This window comes from Branchiostoma belcheri, unplaced genomic scaffold, assembly GCF_001625305.1.
Source record: "Branchiostoma belcheri isolate BF01 breed outbred unplaced genomic scaffold, Haploidv18h27 scaffold246, whole genome shotgun sequence".
Classification (NCBI taxonomy): domain Eukaryota; kingdom Metazoa; phylum Chordata; class Leptocardii; order Amphioxiformes; family Branchiostomatidae; genus Branchiostoma; species Branchiostoma belcheri.
The window spans coordinates 59,351-80,578 of record NW_017803850.1 but is presented as its reverse complement, the minus strand read 5'-3'; the positions used below and the strand labels follow the sequence as shown (position 1 = coordinate 80,578).

Genomic DNA, 21,228 nt, shown 5'->3' with positions numbered 1-21,228 from the left:
TACTAACAATAAAGTAGGGAATAGCTATCCAACTGTTGTTTTAGTTGTATGTTACTTCATATTATAGTTATATCAATGTAAATCATTGTTTTCCCTTGTGTTTCTCATTCTTTCCCTGCCATGTCGTAAAATGTGGTGAACCCATCGCTGTATTTGCTCCAAAGCAAATATTGGCCTTTCTAGTATTTATATTTCAGTCCATACCATGGAAGGTTTTTTGGGGCATTTTTCGACAAAAAATGGATTTTTGGATCCTGAGCCCTGGTATTACAACCAAATGATATGGCATTCGGTATAAGGGTACCTTGAACGTGTGTCTACAGAATAGCAGTCATGCATTTGGCATACATCACTTCCAAATGACTCATTTGGGGGACTTTAATGGCTATTTTCAGCACAAAAAGGGCCAAAAGTGCTATACCCGTTCCATGTTCTATCTAAAGAATGGCCCGTTCCATCCATGGAACACGTGTTCCATTGCGGGTTACCTGAGGTCACATTGCACCTAAGTGGTGCGTAATGACCCACACATTAAATTTTATGTGCCTAAGACCTTCAAAATGTATCAAATCTCATCATTGTTAGTTTTTGCGTACCTGTAATAAGATTAGTAAAGCTTTCGAGATTCAAAGTACTTGTTGTTGCATCTTTGTTCTCATATAGCTACTATTTAATTCATTTATTTGAGAACCTTTGCCAGTTTTGCACTGGGGTAAGTTTGGAATAGTCCACTTTTGCGTGGGAGGGAGATGGACTGAAATATGCTGTATTTGCTCCCAAGCAAATGTCGGCCTTTCTAGTTAAACAATGAATTTTGAACTTTTAATCATTAATGCATTAATACATGTAGATGGAAAGACTGTAACAACTAGGACTTTTCTCAACTGTTGGGGGCAAAATATGAGCATTTTTGAGTTGATGCAGAACCAGAATGTTTTTTGTTTTTTTTGCAAATCAGAAAAAAAGAACAGGTGAATCCGAGAACCAAGAACTTAAATTGGTGTGGCCTACATGTAAGGGTTAATATCGTGGCGAAGGGTTGAGATCGTGGAACTCTTGTAGGATTATGGTTAGTAGCAGTATTGTGAGAGAACAAGTCATATATGACTTGCACAATCCTTGCACAAACAAGCAATTTTGGACATCTAGCCTTAGGCCACACCAATTTAATTTCTTGGTTAATGGATTTTTCTAGAAAAATAATGGAGCGGGCAGGCGAAAAAAAATAAAAACAGCCCTAGGCATCCTATTATGGCCCAAAATGGTACGATAGGAGTCATGAAGTCAACACACCAGGCTGGTTCAAAATTTAAATAATGAATTTTGAACTTTTAATGATACCACTGCATTGAAAGATGGAATAACTGTAACAACTAGGACTGTTTTCAACTGTTCAGGGCAAAATATGAGCATTTTGCAGTTGATTCTGAATTTTTATCTTTATTTGCAAATCAGAAAAAAATGAAGCGGCGACTCCGTTAACCAAGAAATTAAATTGGTGTGGCCTTAGTAAGAGATCTTTTTACCAGCTGTAGTATATAGACTTAAGTAAGTGGTGTAGAGTTCACAAATAAAGTACAAGAAAAATACATAGAAACTTACAGATAAGATTTAAACATGATGTGTACACTTGAGCTACAGTAAACATGGCATCAGCAGCTGACACTTTAATTTGATATGAACATGAGTGAAACATGTACATACATGTATGAGCTGACATTACAATGTACATGTACCTCCTCACTCTATATAGTAAGCAGTAGTTTCCCCATATAAAGGTATACAAATGTACATGACTGTGTATTGTAGATCTACATGTACTAAGGGTAGAAAGTAACAAACATTTGTTGACATTCTACCAGCCAAGGCCAGGGTTTTTTGAACCCCATTCTTTATTCATGAGAAGCTCAAATGGGCCTGCAGGCCACTTCATTGAGGTCATGAGGGAAGAAAGGGCCAGTCAAAATATATTTTAATAAAGCATATGCGTCACCCAACAAGCAAGCCAGAAACATCCATTTTGCCACAGTACATGTCGTATGTTCAAATCTCCGTTCAACAGTCCTGCAATCAACTCCAAAGCCGAGGTAAGTTACTTGTTGAATAAGTGTGTTTTAAAAGTCTGGTAAAGAAAATGATATGAAGGTCAATCATACGTTTCATGTATCAAATATTGGTACAATGAAATGACATAGAAGAAGAAAAGGTGTAGATTTCTGAACAATAGCATTACCTTTGACAGTACATGTGCATTACCTACATGTAATGTTACATGTATAATGTACATGTATGCTTCCTGCACTGCTAAGTACAGATAAAACATGCCAGATGACCCGTAATAACGAGTAAACAATGCTTTCACATGACTTCAAGGAGTCTTTTTTTTAAATTAGTAAACCTTAAAGCGTTTAAGTAGCCTAAAACACAATACACCTGTCCCCCTTTTCATACTGTCATGTTAAGTGATGTCTGATTCACCAACGCCTTAAGTTTGCAGATCATATTTAATTTACGGTATGGCACCTGGTAACATTTTTAAGTCACATTTATTCCAAAGAGGTACATGTAACATTACCAAACACATTACACACAATTGTAAAATGCTTGTAAAGTTACCAAATAGATTCATTCCATAGCTGGCAACCAAGCTCTCTAATAGATAGTTTTAACCATTCATAGATACATTTGATGTCTTTACATTTTCTCTTGACATTATAGCTGGGTCTGTCCATAATCTTTTGTGACTCATCAATACTCAAGCCATAAAAATATATGAAAATAGCTACTCAATGAGATGACACTTTGTGCAATTAGGCACCTATTGCAGGGTTTTGGTGCAAAAACTGTAAATATTCTCCAGAAAAAGATGTGGCCATATCTTTCCATTTACTGTATAACAATATATTGTTTTTTCGCATCACATTCAAAGTGTAATCTTCAGCCAAATGACTTCAGTAGTTGTTTAGAATTCAAATTTTCTTTAAAAAAAAACCCTAAACATTTACTTTTGCCAATCTGACGTGTAGTTTCATTGCATCCTGTTGCAGATATTCCTGTGTGAGAATGGCGGCTGCTTTACTTGGTTACCTCGTGGATAGCATGCCCAAGATACGCTACATTCTTGGACGACACACCGGCAATAGAGATTCGGCCATCTTTAGTCAGGAAGACAGAGAAGTCTTTTGTCAGCCTTTCCACCTGGAAACAAAAACAAAATGGTACATCAAAGACCTTGTACTGGCAGATAACACCAGGGCAAATAGGTTTTTCTTGTGAAATTCATAACTATTTTTAGTGTAATAATAAATCGACTTTTGGTGGTTACAAGTACAGTGTTCCAGAAGATGACACCATGCATGATATTGAATTTTTTTTTTCTTCTCTGTTTCCTTCGTTTGTATCTCTCTGTTTAGTCCAACCGTTCATAAACTTTGTGTATGTATTTCTAGTGTATGCTGCAGTTAGACCACTTCTTCTCTGTGACTACTAGTACTGAGTTTCATGTTTAAAGTTAAAACTTTTGGTCCAACACAAAAAATTCTCTCACCTAGAGCTTTCGACCAGTCACTCTGGTCTTCCTCAGTAGACTGACCCAGTGAAGCTTGTCACTTGACACTGTAAGGATTTTAGACACTGAACAAGACTTTTTCTTGAGAGGGGTGAAGGAAGCCATTTACATCAGGGCCCATCACCCTACATTGAACGGCGACGAGGGGCTACATCGTCTACCAGATACCTTTGATGTCAGTGTTGACGTCACACTTCAAAGAAGCCACGTGACAAGCCTCACTGGGTGAGTCTACTGAGGAAGACCAGAGTGACTGGTTGAAAGCTCTAGGTGAGAGAATTTTTTGTGTTGGACCAAAAGTCTTAACTCCAAACATAAGACATACTTGTTGTTCCTTGAGTCCAGTGAAACAGAACATGCCGATCTGGTCAGTGATGTGTTGCCAGTTGTGGGTGGAGCCCTCCTTCGTCAGGTTTGCCACCAGCTGTTCTCGCATGGTGATGATGCGGTCTGCCATGTCCTTCACTTCCACAAGCCTGACACAAAACAACGAAATAAGCAAGGCAAAAAGCTTTTTTTTCTAATATTCCAACATGTAATCACAAGACGTCGTGACGACACACTCAAGTTACATGTATATCAACTCATATTAATGCCACCACCAACACGGGGGACAATACAATATTTATTTTCACCTGAGTGAAGTGAGGAAAGTCATGTAAAGTGCCTTTCCCAACGGCACAAGATCAGTGCCATGTCAGGACTCGAACCCGGGACCTCTTGGTTCCGAGTCGAGCACTCTGCCGCTACGCCACACGACGCAAAAAAGCAGATTGTTGCCCATACAACTTGTTCTTCTCATATTGAATTTATTAGGCAAAACTATAGAGAGAGGGTGGATAACTCTACATTCAATCTAATGTTAGGAATGTTTCTATTTTCTAAAGGTGTACTCAATCCCAGAAGTAGGTACCGTCGGCGTGTTATTTGCTGAGATACCACACCTTGATGAATATAAAATCAGCCAAATTAGGTAAAACTGTGGGTTGTTGTGTACTCCCTACCATTGCCCATGTAACTGTGGGTTGTTGTGTACTCCCTACCATTGCCCATGTAACTGTGGGTTGTTGTGTACTCCCTACCATTGCCCATGTAACTGTGGGTTGTTGTGTACTCCCTACCATTGCCCATGTAACTGGGGGTTGTTGTGTACTCCCTACCATTGCCCATGTAACTGTGGGTTGTTGAGGATGGTGGCTGCTATCCTGGCTCCGTTGATGGGAGGGTTGGAGTACATGGGGCGGATCACAATCTTCACCTGCGACTCCACACGCTTGGCCTCGTCTGGGGAGCTGCACACAAACGTCAGGGCTCCCACACGTTCACCTGCAAACAGGTGGCATTACCATTAGGCCACACCAATTTAATTTCTTGGTTAACGGATTCGCCCGCTTCATTTTTTTTGCAAAAAATTTGCAAAAAAAAAAAATAGATTCAGAATCAAATACAAAATGCCCATATTTTGCCCTCAACAGTTGATTTGATTTGATTTATTGAAATTGCAACAATATTAATGCAATACACGTGGAACAGAGGCAGCTGTTGCTGGTGTTGTGTCCCGCACATAGAAACAAATACTGGACAGACAATACTCATTTTCACTTGAGTCTAGAGGGGAAAGTCGTGTAAAGTGCCTTTCACAAGGGCACAAGATCGGTGGCATGTCAGGACTCGAACCCGTTGAAAACAGTCCTTTTCTTCCTAGCTGTTACAGTTATTCCATCTTTCAATGCAGTGGTATAATTAAAAATTCAAAAATTTATTGTTTAAATTTTTAACCAGCCTGGTGTGTTGACTTCATGGCTCCTATCGTACCATTTTGGGCCATAATAGGATGCCTAGGCCTGTTTTTATTTTTTCCGCCCACCCTCTCCATTATTTTTCTAGAAAAATCCATTAACCAAGAAATTGTGTGGCCTTAGTACCAGTCATAACAATGCTGTCAGGTGCACCAAAAGTCTTGGGTATTTTTAAGATTCTTGCAGGTATTCAATTAAATTTGACTGGTCATCAAAACACAATAAGCAAGGTTAGCCTTGCCAATATCATCTAAATTTCTATGTCCATGACAACATGGACAATTACCAATCCAACCTGCAAGATACAGTCACTGTGGTAAGATTGATATGTTATAGCAAAAATGTAATATGTTCCCAGACATGCATATGTGAGAGAAAAAATGTAGCCACATTATAAAAGTAAGGAAAGTGATCTTGATCCAACTTTAGCTCACTTAAAAGAGCTAATCTCCCACTGGTCGTGACAAAGAAGACAGACGCTATGTACAGTATTTACAGGTTCATTGTACCCGGGAAATTCCCCTAGTTTTTTTCAACAAGCACAATGAACAGTGGACCACAGCTTAATGTCCGGTCCTAGGGACTTTCCAGTAGCATGCATGTCAGGTTGAGTGACAACAACTGGGATTTTAACTCCCAACCTCTTGGTCCAGAGGCAGGGTTACTAACCACTGGACCATGCACGCTACATGCTATAAGGCATTAGGCCACAGCAAGTAAATTTTATGGATGACATCCTCTACCCACTCCAAATCTAATGCGAGCGGGTGAAAAAAAACAAGGCGGGCCAAAAAAAACAAGGTTCCTACATTATAAAATTTTGACTCAATCATTGTACGAATGGCTTTTATTCGGTGGGAACATCACATATCATGGCATCAAAGTAAGAAACAAAACATTAAATCAGAGCCTTTTCTTGTTTCCTCTCGTCATAGTTCTGCCATCCACCTTCCGGCATGGCAACAGACATCTTTGCCCATTTTCGGCATGTTGACCACTGTCAGAAGGCAACAAAATTTCTTGTTTTTTTTTTTCCAAAATCAGGCGAAAATTAATGCGCGCACTGATGTCATCCATAAAAATTACTTGCTGTGGCCTTATGATACATTAACTTGTGTACATTGTGTACATTGTGTACAGAAGCAGACATAAAGTTGCTGTACCATACAAGCCCATGTTTTTGGAGTAAGACTGGGCCAGAATCAGGTTGTGACCTTCCTCTACAAAATGCCTGACAGCGAAGCCGTCCCTGTCCACATCTCCGCTGGCGAACCCTTGGTACGCCATGTCGATAAACGGCAGCAGTTTCCTCTCCTGCAGGGGGCAAATAAACATTGTGGGATGTGCAAATGAGCAACTACATCTCCACATCAGATCCGCCAGTGCTTCCAAATAGTGCTGTGTACCTAAACCCACATTTAGGTTCAGGTCCGGATTCAAGTCCAGAGGTTTATGTTCAGTTCCAGGCTTGTAAGTCCAGACCTAAACCCATGGCATATACAAAATTGCATGTTGGCAACCTTGCAATGTTGTTGTGGCAAAACTTTGGCCACATAGCATGGGGGCCGATACTTGACAATGCCCGATGGCAATGTTTTCTTCATTTTGCAGCAAAGATCTTGCAATCTACAGAAGGTTGTAGGTGGTTGGAAAGAAAAGGGGGATGTGAAATGGTTTTTCTTGGTAAAAAAAATAAGTCTGGACTCGGTTCTTGCCTTTTTTTGGGGGAGGGGACTTGAACCTAAACATTCCTACAAGTCCGGATCCAAGTCCAGTGAACCGGTACACGGCACTACTTCCAAGCAAAGCTCTGGGTATTTCAGGAATTACTACGAGATACAAATTTAGTCATAATATTGGAGACCACGATGGAACCATGCTGCCAGGAGTAGCACAGTATATCAATCAGTCCTGATAAAGCTTAAGACAGCTGACAAGTTTTCAAAATATTTGGCAGGTGCCAAACTTTTGTTGGGTACAAAGAACATCAAGTTTTGAGATTATGATGACAGATTTACATGTGCATGTTAGCTTAGCTTCATTATTTTTCTGCTCTGGGTGAAACATGTACACGTGTCTCACCTTGATGATTTTGGACATCTCCTTCCACTGCTCTGGCTGTACAAAAGGACACATAAGGTATGTTACTCAGTAAAACACAGCAGAACAAAAATGGACAGAAAACAGACTTGTATAATGTCCTGTGCATCCTTCACATCAAGGATTGGGTCTGGACTGATAGATGTATAATGATATAGAGACATGGGTCCATTGCAAAGGGAAACCTGGTTAATATTGTAGACATACAAAGTACCACACTTATTAAGCCTAGGAAAATAAATGTTTCTGATTGACAGAAATTGTGTTAAATGATGTTTCAAAACTCTGTGGGTTTGACATTCAGATATCAGACTTAAAAATGTACAGTAGCCTTAGCAGCTTTGGATACAAAAAATGTATGTTGCTTAGGATCAGCGCAGGTTTTTGCTAGGGTCGGTCGGGAAACTGGAAACACAACATTATATTTTTGTAGTCCTGATTCTGGTGATAGTGATACTGAGGTAAATGATAAAACACTACATTATGATGTAGGACAGGGTACCTTAGGGTCCACCCCGGTAGGGTTGTGTGCACAGGCATGCAGCAGGATGACTGACCCCTCCGGGATGTTCTGCACAGGGTAGAAACTTATGTTACAACATGTACAACATAGAAATGATGTCATCATGTTAGCTTCCTGTGCAGACTTCTGAGTGGTCAACATTAAAGTGCTCATGACACCATAATATGACCTTAGCTGATTGTAATTGACATAACTAGTATTACCTGGCTAACAGACACATTTACAATAAATATGCATGGTTCTCTTGTTACATTCGAAATTCTAATGCCCTGTACATTGATTGGCCCTCTGACACTAAGTGACAAACATTCTTAATCATTACTTCTTTTCAGGGTGTGGAATGAATACAGACTTTTGGGCAGCCTGATACAGCTATATGTATCCCAGCCTTACTCCAATATACAGCTCTCTGCCCAAAAAGAAACAACCGCGTTCTACATGTACATGTACATGTGTAGCTGTGAGCACTGAAACTATGCAGGAGGCTACTATTATGTCAACCATTACACTGTACAATGTCTATCTCATTTGATACAGCTTTGCTGTTAATGCCAAATACTTTAAGCTGTATGGTTTGTACTGGATACCAGACTAGACCTAGAACAAGTAGAATGATTACTGCTAGCTTAGTTGCTAAACTTTGTTTGAGTTGTGTTGAGTGAAAGGGTACATGTATGTAATCTTACACTGATGTCTTCAAAACAACCAGCTTCATCCAGCCCATATGTCTGTGGATCATAGTACCGGTAAGACTTCACATTCATGCCAGAATGTCTGCAATGGAAAAACAGAGACATTTGAGTGTGTATGTTACAGTAAGTACAAACTATATGGCAAAATGTATAAGTTGGCATTCTTTCTACTTGTCTATATGGGATATCAAAAACCAAACTTACTTGAAAATTGGCGTGTGGTTCCCCCATGATGGTTTAGGCAAGTAGACCTCCTTACTACCATGGAACTTGTCCTGGACACATTAAGGATCAAAATTAATTTTCAATCTTTTGTACATGAAGTATAGACATTTTCACCTGTACAATATATGAGACTACCCAAACTACAATAGATGGAGTCACAGGAAGAACCTAGATGCAATACCAAACAAAGCAGGTAGGAGGCGTCATTGACCATCTTCCCACAGCCAAGACCCATCAACCTACCAAGTAGCATTACTGGCATCACTTTATGAGTTACATGTATGCTAGTCAAGGAATCAGAAAAACAAGCACACAGACACACTAATATCTAAGCTCAGGGGGTTACTAAATCAAAAGACTGAGGAAACAAACCCAGCTGAGATGTGAAAGGCATGAAAAGTGAACATTACTGAACAATAGTCAATTCTAACTTATTCCTACACCTACTTAGGCCACACCAATTTAATTTGTTGGTTCTCGGATTCGCCTCTTCATTTTTTTCTGATTTGCAAAAAAAAAAAAAAAAAAAAGATTCTGGTTCTGAACCAACTCAAAAATGCTCATATTTTGCCCCCAACAGTTGAGGAAATTCCTTTTCTTCCTAGTTGTTACAGTTTTTTCCATCTATCAATGCAGTGGTTTGATTTAAAGTTCAAAATTTATACTTTAAATTTTAACCCAGCCTTTTTTGTTGACTTCATGGCTCATATTGTAGCATTTGAGGCTATAATAGGATGCCTAGACCTGTTTTTATTTTTTTTTTTCGCCCTGTCGCTTCATATTTTTTCTGAAAAAATCCGAGAACCAACAAATTAAATTGGTGTGGCCATATTGTGCTCACTGGCTAATTTGGCATTTTAAACTTTGCATTGTTTTGTCACAAAGCTAACCTAATAGCCTAATTAAAAGCTAGTTATTCTCTAATAACTACGGGTAATTAGTAGATATCGATTTGTGCAAACATACATTTGTAGCTTTGATCAGTATGCACATGAAAATCATACTTTTATTGCAGTTATTTGTACCAAAGTGCTGTATTATAACTTTAAATATAATTATATTTGGGGCAATAAAATATGATGACATCATCCATATGGTCCATAAAATCATATTCACAACCCTTTTGTACCCAGGTATCAATATTCAGTACAACTACAGTTCTTTCTGAATTTCTTTGTGACAAAACGATGCAAAGTTTAGAATGCCAGACTAGCCAGTGAGGACACCTTAACACAGTCATTATCAAGTAACTGTGTAAATCCCTGGGTTCTTCCTGAAGGTGAAGTAATAAAGACTCTCACCAGGAAAGCAGCACCGACTCTGAGGGCACCCGTCCCAGACAGGGCCTGGACAGTACTGATCTGGAACAGACAGCAGCAAAAACTCATTAAGGTGGTAGAACACAGTTTTCGTCCTATGGGGATTCCTATAGTTAAGCACCTCGAGGTGACTCACTTTGACGCGATAAAAATTATAGTACGTTGCACTAGAGAATCACAGCCAACTAATATGTTGAAATATACGGTATATTCTACAAAATAACTGAAAAGCAAAGAAAGTTATAATGACGACCACTTTGATTTGGCCCTCTACTGGGGTCAACGGAACTGCAGCCGGCTCACCCTGGAACGTGGTTGCGTAATGCCACGCATTTATATATATATATATCAGGGCTGGAAATACTTTTTTCAGCCAGGTGGCGCATGTTGCCACCTGAGTCAAAAGCCAGGTGGCGCCATCAGTATTCAAGTGGCAACACTTCCAAGTTATCATTTTCTTCAAATCTGCTACTTATATCTATTACGTTTTCTTCTAGTTAACTACTTAAGTTTTATGTTATAAAATAAAGTAATGTAAAGAACATAAAAACTCTCAAACAACAATGTTTTAATAAAGAATGCCACCTTTACATCACTTCATCACAGGGCTGCCGCCGTGGGAATGCCACGCCTCTACATGGCGGCACACTTATGCGGGTGGTGTTACGTTCGCCATGTTCTTCGTTTGCGCAAGGATAATGTTACTCTCATCTGCCAAATAAACATACCCCCCGGAATAAACATACCCCCTGGACAAATCTTCAAAATCTAATAAAAAATGGTATTAGCTCCCTTGATTTAAAAAAAAAAATTGGGCATAGGTTCCCCGGATGACCCCTAACCGGGGGCCAACGGTGCTTCCACAAGTTCAACAAGTGAAAAATACATGATACAAATTGTACATGTACTTATTACCTGGAACTTGGAGCAAGTATTCCTAAGGTGTTACGGACATAATTAATATATACCAAACTTTTTAACCCAATCATATTTCCCAAACAAAATCACATATTGACACAGCTGAACAAATAAAAATGTGATTATGTCTATAAACTCATACTAAAAAAAATTTAGAGACACTCAATAAAGAAAGTAAGAAAGAAAGAAAGCATGCTCTTAATATCTGATTCTCCCAATTGTAAAAGCCCCCACAGCATCCAACCGCACATTCATAGAAACAACATTATATTCTGACACTAGAAACCAATAAATTCGGAAAATTTCACGGTAATGTTTACAAATTAACCTTTTAAAAATACGAGTGAATTTTTTTTTTCTGTCGTTGCCGAAAAAATTTTTTTCATGCGTGTAATACTAGTACATGTATCTTGGACGCTTGGATGCTATCTTCACCTTTGACCACATTGTTGGAAGCAGCGTCGGCCATTTTCATTCTGTCTTTCGAGCTGTTTTTTCCGACAAATTTCAACCGTTTTAACATTTTACGGCGTCAGAAACTCATATAACGACGAAAACAAGTTGTAGTTGTTATTTTCATGCGTAAAATTTCTTCTGGGGATGGATTATTTTTCCGCCGAGCCGCGGTCGGTCGGGCGGCCGGCAGGATTTTGTATCGGCGCGCTTTGCATGTAAACAAGGACAGTCGGAGTTGTTTACATGAAAATTGTGTTGTGAAACGCCAGCGAGGTGTCTGATTTTCTACCAATGAGAACGTTTTCTTTGTGGCGTCATGGCGAGATCGACAATTCATCGACAATTCACAAGATTGTGCCGACAATGGGGCCCGATCCATGCGATTAGCGGCTCGATCCACGCAAATTATAGGTGGCGCGCTGCGCCACCTGAGTTTAGGAATAAGTGGCGCCAAGCAAAATCAGGTGGCGCCGCGCCAGTGCGCCACCGGGTATTTCGAGCCCTGTATATATACACAAACAGGGAAATCTTCACAATCCAACTCATACGGTGTACAAGCCGATACCTTTCTATACCACACAGCGCAGTTTACTCATGGCTACCTCTCACATAAGTCGCTCTAGCCAGGATGCAAGAGGTTTGTCTGCACTACTTTCTATACCCGCGCCATAGACTCCCGGGGGTCGCCCATAAATACTGTGTTCTGCAGCCTTAACCAGACTCAACCATTCTTGCAACAATCTGGCTGAATGGGATCAAACAGACCTCAGCATATTTTAAAACTTTTAAACAGATAGAAGATTATATACAGATTGAAGAGGTCTACAGAAAATGAGAAACATTAACTAAGAGTACATGTAGTACTCACCAGTCCCTCCTTGATGACAGGACTGTCATCTCCAAATGCCAGCTTAGCCGAGGCCTTACAGAACTCAGCATTACCGGCTATAGGGGAGTACTCCTTATCCAGGCCAGAGTCAGCAATCATCTGTTCTGCCTGAACAACATGGAATAGCAGTGTCATTACTTTTTTTCAGGTACATGCCTCAAAATTAACGTTTCTTCCTATTGTCCCAGCACTGTCCCAAAAATAAATTTCGGTTGTCCCAAAGTGATGATGAACTGTTCCAACTTGTTTTTTTTTTTTTGGAAGTATTCAACTTGGAGTCAACTTTATTTTGCTTAGGGATGCATACCGGTTCACTGGACTTGGATCCGGACTTGTAAGAATGTTTAGGTTCAAGTCCAAAAAAACCTAAAAGTCAAGAACCGAGTCTGGACTTATTACCATAAAATACCATTTCACATACCCCTTTTCTTTCCAAACCACCTAAAACCTTCCGTAAATTGTAAAATCTTTGCTGCAAAATGAAGAAAACATTTCTATTGGGCATCATCAAGTACCAGCCTCCATGTTATGTGGCCAAACTTTCACCCAGACAACATTGCAAGGTTGCCAACATGCAATTTTGTATATGCCATGGGTTTAGGTCCGGACTTAAATGTACAAGTCCGGACCTGAACCTAAACCTCTGGACTTGAATCCGGACCTGAACCTAAAATTGGGTTTAGTTATGCAGCACTAATTTTGCTTACATTCAGGTGGACTACAATTGCAGATTAGAGATTTAGACTGGAAATTCCTGGGGACAAAAGCCGGGACAAAAGGCCTGACATTCTGATGTTGTTGTTCTTTTTATCTATTGTCCCCAAAATGTCCCAAAGTGTCTTTTTAGTTGTCCCAGTCTAAATTTTAGTGGTCAGTGGCCATTGGACCACCTTTAATTTCGAGTCCTCGCATGTATAAATAGTGAACAGGGACAAAACAATTGCAGAGACTATGTAAAGAGTATCATTGCCATAAGTTATTGATTTTTTATATAACTTAATTTAAAAATCACACAATTCAGCCTTCATGGCTGTGAAGTCTTCACCGTGTACTGTATTATTGTGCTATTATACATGTAGTACTGTGTTTGAAATAAACTGATGAGGCCACACAATCTTATTCTAATTTCTTGGTTAACGGATTCGCCCGCTTCATTTTTTTCTGACTTGCCAAAAAAAAAAATTCAGAATCAACTGAAAAATGCTCATATTTTGCCTTTAACAGTTGAAAAAAGTCCTTTTCTTCCTACACAGTTATTCCATATTTCAATGCAATGGTATCACTAAAAGTTCAAAATTCATTGTTTAACGTTGAAGAGGTTCATCAGTCACGTAGAATTAACAGTTAGTAGAAATTCTTCAATCAGTGACTGTATTTAAAGGTAAAAACACGTACCTCCAAATTTTCGGTGTCGGCTGTACACCTTTCTCAAGGAGTGACCTAGTCTCACCCTAGAGCGACACCCTGCGAGTTACGCAGTACTCCCCTACATCAAAGGAGTCACTGAGAGACTGAAACGGGCTTACGCCAAGCACAACGTGAGTCTGTTCTCTAAACCAGGCTATACACTGCGCAATGCCCTTGTCAGTCCAAAAGACCCACTACTTCCCAGTGAAAAGTGTGGTACTGTTTACAAAATATCGTGTGAGATGTGTGGTGAGGTGTATGTAGGTGAAACCGAAAGGTCCCTAGGTGAACGAACTGACGAACATCAGAAATCTGTAGACCGTCAGGACGGTAAATCCGCACTTAGCCAACATGAACTCAAAGCGGGACATAGGGTCACAAACGGCCCTATTTTGGACATCGTTAAGATTATAGACCAGGAATCCCGGAAGTCACATAGAAAGATTAAGGAAGCGGTCCATATCCAGTTGGAACGTGCCGGGGTGAATCGCAACGAAGGTTGGGAGCTGCCCAAGTCCTATTTACCCCTACTCCGCAAGGAGGCGGGGGAGGTCAGAAGATCCACACAAGTCTCGACCTAGTCTCGTGTTCTCGCGAGACTAGGTCACTCCTTGAGAAAGGTGTACAGCCGACACCGAAAATTTGGAGGTACGTGTTTTTACCTTTAAATACAGTCACTGATTGAAGAATTTCTACTAACTGTTCATTGTTTAAATTTTGAACCAGCCTTGTGTGTTGACTTCATGGCTCTTATCGTACCATTTTGGGCCATGATAGGATGAGGCCTGTTTTTTTTTTTTCCCTCCCGCTCCATTATTTTTCTACAAAAATCCATTAACCAAGAAATTAAATTGGTGTGGCCAGATTTGACCAAAATTTGACTGTGCCACATTTCCTTACCTTTCGGACACACTGCAGAACAAAAGGTTTCCCGCTGTCGTCCCTGTAGGCCCCCACTCCCAGGTTCATCTTGTTGGGGTTACTGTCCTTCTTGAAGGCCTCGGTGACCCCCAGGATGGCATCAGGAGGGCCCATCTCTACCTGTCCCCACCATGAGCTGCAGTACCAAAGAAACTTGTCAGGAGGTCGTTTTTATGTGGAACACTGGCCAGGTAATGTCAGCAAAACTGCCAGGACAAAGATGAACTCAATGTACACTGATAACATATCATGATGCTGGACTGAGTTGTTAGAAGCTGTAGGGGATAAGGCCTGTGACACACCATTTTGAGTATCACAGTGACGTCTTTCCTGTGACCTGTACTGAACCCAGTGAGTACTTAGGTACAATAAAGGTCTTCAATTCTTCTTCATTCATTCATTCATTCATTCATTCATATAACTGGACATGGTCATGAAGCAAGTTGCCTACATCAAGGACATTTCTCTAGTATACATGTATATATATATATATATACTCTTGATACTAGTAGTCCTTTCCTAAATTTACCGATTTGCTGACAAGCCACTGGTACTGGTAGAGCCAAAAATGTCTATAAAACGGCTAGTGGACATTGGATATGAGTTAGACATTGCTGAACAAAAGCCAGTCAGGAGAACATTACTAGTAGACATAGTTACTGAAAAACGACATCAAAACTAGAAAGGCCAATATTTGCTTAGGAGCAAATACAGCGATGGCTTCACCACATTTTACGACATGGTAGGGAAAGAATGAGAAACACAAGGGAAAACAATGATTTACATTGATATAACTATAATATGAAGTAACATACAACTAAAACAACAGTTGGATAGCTATTCCCTACATTATTGGTTAGGATTTTTAATTGCATAATGCAAACTGTTGATTTTCCAAATTAAAAAAAAACGTTCATGCCCCACATTCCAATGCTGGAGCAGGAAAGCTTGAAATACCTACCAAAACACTTGAATACAGACATACTGTCAGTATGAAAATGCTCTGTGCAGGTGTTAATCAAGTTAAATCCCAACAGCCAATCAGCAAGAAATGCTCTGTGCAGGTGGAAATGCTCTGTGCAAGTGTTAATCAAGTTAAATCCCAACAACCAATCAGCAAGAAGAATAGAGGAAAGCTGCATGCCTATTGGTTGATGCCCTGCATTCCATTGTGATGACTCATGCCCAAACGTGGTACACAGCACAGTAATACATTTGCTATAACACAGCCAAAAAGCTCAAATAAAACCATTCTAAAAGCCTGTATCACCAAAATTTAAAAAACGCCTGGGGGTATTTGCCCACTGTACCTCCATACCAAATTTCAGGTCCTTAGGCCCCAAAATGAAGAAGCTGAATCCATTTAAAAAATGGCAGGAGAAGAAGGAGGAGAAGAAACATCAGAAAAAGCAATATGGTTTCACCACACCACGAAGTGGTGTGGTGAAGCCATAATAACCCAAGATGGACATTTTCTATCCATAGTCTCTTTACACGTCAGGTAGGGACACCCCTAGGAGACAGTCCTTTGTTTAGCACAATGCGTACTTAAGATATTAGTGTCTGTCTGTTAATTAATTGCATCCCGCCCCCTAAATTACCTTGGCTTTGTGTAGTGCTTGCGAGTTTTCACAGTTTTTTCTAAAGACATTCTGACAGACACTTTGTGAACAATGGAAAGCACAACAAGCAAGTCCTCCCCAAAAAGACCCCGTGAAGTCCATGGAAAGACATTCTTACTATGTTTGAAAAATGTCCAGAATTTTTGCGAATGTCCAATGTCCGCTAGCATTTTATAGACATTTTCGGCTCAGCTGCATTAGCATCATCAAAGAGTTGGTAAATTACATAATGAAAATTATACTGTTCTCCAACTCAAAAAGAAATTTGATCAACTTTCTCTGTCTTTATCAGTTATCTACTGTTGACATGATTTTTCTACACCTGTGACATCAGCACCTGAATGGACAGAGAACTGCAGAATCATTCACTACACAAGCCATCATGTTTCCTGACTTTGTGCTGAGAAAACCTGTTGCCCATACTCCTGCAGACAGCGCAGGCACTAAAAGTGTACTAACAGTGAATGTACAGAAGAGGAGACAAGTATGAATTTCTATATTATCTTCAAGGGGATTCAATGTCGTAACTTAAGCCCCGGTCACAACCCGCCGTACATGCTTTTTGTCCGTACGTTTTTTTGAGGCTACGTCTGCTGCGTTTTTTCTGAAAACGTGGGGAAGGAGTGGCGTTGACGCACGTCACTCGCACGGTTGCGCAAGGTGTAAGAGTGTGGTCTGCACGCCATGTCTGGCCGTGAGCGGTTGCCTGCATCATACGTTGCGCAAGTGGTGAGTTGTATGTGCTTACAATGTACGATCACTGTACGATTGCAACTTTACCGTAAGGAGGTCGTACTCACACGTGCGTCTTACGCACGGTGTGTACGGGCACGCGCATCGCCCGTACATGTGGTGAATCCACAGACCGCACGCAGAAAAAGTTTTACATGCACAGTTAAAGTTCTACGGCGTGTCTGCGTGCTCCCAAATCCGTAGGATTCCGTACGGAGAGGTGGTACTCACCACGCACGGATGCCCTACGTTTGCCCACGTTTTTGCACATAGACAGCACGCAGAAGCACGTACGGCGGGTTGTGACCAAAGCTTTAGGTGGAGTGGAAAGGAAATTTTCATGATTTTCAAGTTCACAGTCGAAACAACATAACAACGAATTATTGAACTGCTTTCCAGCTTATACCAAATTTGCACCTGACATCAGCACTGGGTCAAAGTTCGGCAGAAGTCAGTACCGTCCCCCGTCTCGGCTGAGAGGAGTGTGTCCTGCATCTTCAGACAAACTTTGACCCAGTGCAGTGCTGAGGTCACCTGGGGAAAAATCTGTCTGTATCTGTATAGCCGGTATAACCGCCTTTCGGCGTAACACACCAGCTTTGCAGGCACGCTGCATGGCGGCAGCTGGCTACATTACACAGATCAACTTGTTACACCTAACCCTTGAACATCTAACTCTAGATATTGTTTAAAGCTATCTAATGATAATGCCCCTACTGTACTGTACTTCATGGTGACAGTGAGTTCCACTCTGTGATAGTTATGTAATTTTACCAACTCAGATGATGGCATAAAAACAGATCACTTGTTACTAACGTTATTTGCATCACGCGATGAAAAGACACTGCGAAAACCGCAAATATAAAACCAGCGCGGATACCTGACCATACTTTTCCAGCAGCTAGCTAGACATGTCTGACACTAGAGGTTACCTGTTAGTGCGGGTGAGGGAGGGGGGCACCAGTCGCACCGCCCGCACAGACGGCTGCCGCAGCGAGCTGGAGCACGCCAACGTCGTCCTGAAGGCACTTTGCGTGAAAAACGACATTGCTATCTTTCTCTGGACTCTTCTCAATTAGCTATTATAGATGATAAAGCCTTTTATCTCCCCGTTCTTTCTACAGCCCGTCCTTGCGTTGACTTTGCACTCTCTCCACCATGCAAAATGACCCGTACAGGAGCGACATCTACCGGTTTGAAACATGTTGCACCCTGGCTGGGGCCTGCATAGTTTGCGAGCAAATGCAAAATGTCTCTTTCCCTTTCCTGTTGATTCCAACTAGCATTTCAAGTCATTGTTTAGACTCTTATCATTATTGAGTGAAATCTACCTCGTAGTTTCTTCCCAATAACTACGGTACATAACACAGAAAACAACAACGTCAACTTAATAATGATAAATTTTCCTTTCCCTTAGGAGTGAAATATTATTACCCAGCATTCCATGTGAAAGTGGAGCACCAACAATGGCGGAGTAAGTATACTTCCTCGTTACTTCACCAAGGATTTTGCTTGCATTTTGCGATTTTAGCCTGCCTGGTAGTCTACTTTGTGTAGTAAAGCGACTGAGGCTAAAGCTAAGACTGTATGGATTCCAGCCATGGGGTTTTTGAAAGTTCTGAACTGTGTTCATTTGTTTACGTTAATTTTTTGTAGAGTCCTTGGTAACTAACTGTGAGGGAGTGAATAATTAATGGCAAGTTGCTGTAATAACTTTAATACTGGTAAATGGTGGCATTTTTCACTCGGAATATTTGTTACTTAGGTGAGGATGAATATCCAGTTTTTCATATACGAGTTTTGCTAATTAGGACTTTATTTGCATAATCAAATCATTCCAGAAGGTTTATATTTGCAAACTGACTACGGAGTGTGTACATGGACCATGTGTTGTTGCTTGTATTTGTTTTTATACATAACGTTACATGTAACGTTAACTAGTTCCCGAAAGGGTTATCTCTCATTCGAGGTAGGGGCTGGCACCCAGGCTATGTCATACTTAGATTGACAAATGCTGACAATTATATGCAAGCAAGTTCTCTGTTGCTCATGCTGATATATTTTCCTGTAGTCAGGAAAGGAGAATCAAAGATGCTCAGATGCGTGCTACTATCAACCAGAAACTGGTTGAGACCGGAGAACGGGAGAGGTAAGATACCACTATTTCCGCTCTGCCCTGGTCTACTCTGCTCTACCCTACTTTTATTCTACTCTATATATACGTATATTTATATCATACCCGGGCCGCAATAACGTTCAATAACGGGTTCCGGACCGGGCCGTACTTTACGGTACGGCCCGGGCTTCCATGGCTTCCTGACTTCCTCGGTTCCGGCCCTCCCGCGATCCGACCCGCGGTTGGGCCGATACCTCGGGCGATACGGAATACCCCATGTTGTATTCTATATATACATAACAGTTACATATATATGTACATATATACGTACATATATATATAATATATATATTGTCATAGATGGTGGTTGTTGAAAAGAATTTGAGCAATACTAGTACAGAGGGACAGATTCTCTGCAGATGTTAGTGGTTTACACTTCCATTCTCTGTTGTGTGATCAGGCTGAAAGAGGTGCTGAGGACTAAACTGATCGAGTGTGGCTGGAGGGATCAGCTCAAGGCACACTGCAAAGGTACATGTACATGTACAGGAGTCATTTCATGGCTGTTATAACTTAGATGTAAGGCCGAGGAAAAAGAATGTGAATCTAAGTGAATTTGATTAAATTTGTAAAAATTCAGGACAGCAAACTTAACTAATGAGCTGTGCTGATTATGCTTGATGTTTTTGTTTTTACTTTGTTCAGATGTTGTGAAGCAGAAGGGTCTGGAACACATCACTGTGGATGAGTTGGTGGCTGAAATCACTCCCAAGGGCAGAGGTCAGTATTATACATTATAGCTCGTTCCCCACCTCCATGCAGATCAAGTCATGTGCATTGTTAGCTAGAAAGTGGGCACAAGTAAATGGTTTTCCCTATTCTCTGCATAATTGGTTGTTTTGTTAACTTTGCCAAGAAGGTTATGTTTTTGTTTGTTTGTTTGTGAACAACATAACTCAAGAAGCCATAATGATATTCGGTATACTAGTACTACAGTGTAGTATATGTTAGAAAACCCAAAAATGACTAGATTCTGGTCCCCCTGGCAGTTTTTCCCAGTACTGCAGCTGAACTTCCGGTTTTAATCTCGTGATCTGAGCAATTGCTAGGGTTATTATTTTTGGATGGTAGGTACATGTACATGCAGCTCTTGTGCCCTGGAGGAAGAAGTGGCATACGTTTGTCCCCCCAGCAGCTTCTTTTGGAACAGAAGAGGCATTTTTATTAAATTCAAAATCTTGGAAAGAGGGTAACTCTAGAAGGGGTTGAAATTACAGCTTTCACCCTTATACATCATTTCCCCCATATTCAGCTTTATACAACATTTGTATATATATTATAGATAAGGCCACACCAATTTAATTTCTTGGTTAACGGATACGCCCGCTTCATTTTTTTCAGATTTGCAAAAAAAAATTCAGAATCAACCGCAAAATATTTTGCTTTGAACAGTTGAAAACAGCCCTTTTCTTCCTAGTTGTTAGTTATTCCATCTTTCAATGTAGTGGTATCATTAAAAGTTCAAAATTCATTGTTTAAATTTTGAACCAGCCTGGTGTGTTGACTTCATGGCTCCTATCGTACCATTTTGGGCCATAATAGGATGCCTAGGCCTGTTTTTTTTTCTCCTGCCCGCTCCATTATTTTTCTGCAAAAATCAGTTAACCAAGAAATTAGATTGGTGTAGCCTAATGGCCTAATGGTAATTTTGTATCTGGGCCCCAAAAAGTCCTTCTAACTTGTCCTTTGTTTCTCTTTTCAGCCCTTGTCCCTGACAGTGTGAAGAAGGAATTGCTCCAGAGGATTCGCCACTTCCTGGCCCAACAGTCCAATATCTGATGTGCCTTGTCCAGACTGTTGGCTACAGTTGTGCACCCTCATGCCCGTAGCTAGGATTTTGAATGGGGGATTCTTCCCAGTGCGTGAGGGACCAACGAGCGC

General features: G+C 40.6%; 2 protein-coding genes across 2 annotated transcripts; one reads left to right on the top strand and one right to left on the bottom strand.

Annotated features, from left to right (window-relative positions):
- Positions 1 to 1,467: 1,467 nt before the first annotated feature.
- On the bottom strand, positions 1,468 to 18,360 carry LOC109471291 (aspartate aminotransferase, mitochondrial-like). The gene is made up of 12 exons (XM_019770579.1): positions 18,104 to 18,360; positions 14,797 to 14,953; positions 12,469 to 12,597; positions 10,209 to 10,268; positions 8,887 to 8,957; positions 8,677 to 8,764; positions 7,970 to 8,038; positions 7,450 to 7,485; positions 6,531 to 6,681; positions 4,729 to 4,894; positions 3,894 to 4,044; positions 1,468 to 3,198 (listed from the first exon to the last, which is right to left on the bottom strand). The coding sequence occupies exons 1-12, from the start codon at positions 18,217 to 18,219 to the stop codon at positions 3,076 to 3,078; spliced, it is 1,317 nt and encodes a 438-aa protein (XP_019626138.1). The 5' UTR covers positions 18,220 to 18,360; the 3' UTR covers positions 1,468 to 3,075.
- A 195-nt stretch (positions 18,361 to 18,555) lies between these two features.
- LOC109471292 (transcription and mRNA export factor ENY2) lies at positions 18,556 to 21,228 on the top strand. The gene is made up of 5 exons (XM_019770580.1): positions 18,556 to 18,645; positions 19,243 to 19,320; positions 19,748 to 19,818; positions 19,993 to 20,067; positions 21,050 to 21,228. Exons 1-5 carry the CDS (start codon positions 18,638 to 18,640, stop codon positions 21,124 to 21,126), a joined length of 309 nt encoding a protein of 102 aa, XP_019626139.1. The 5' UTR covers positions 18,556 to 18,637; the 3' UTR covers positions 21,127 to 21,228.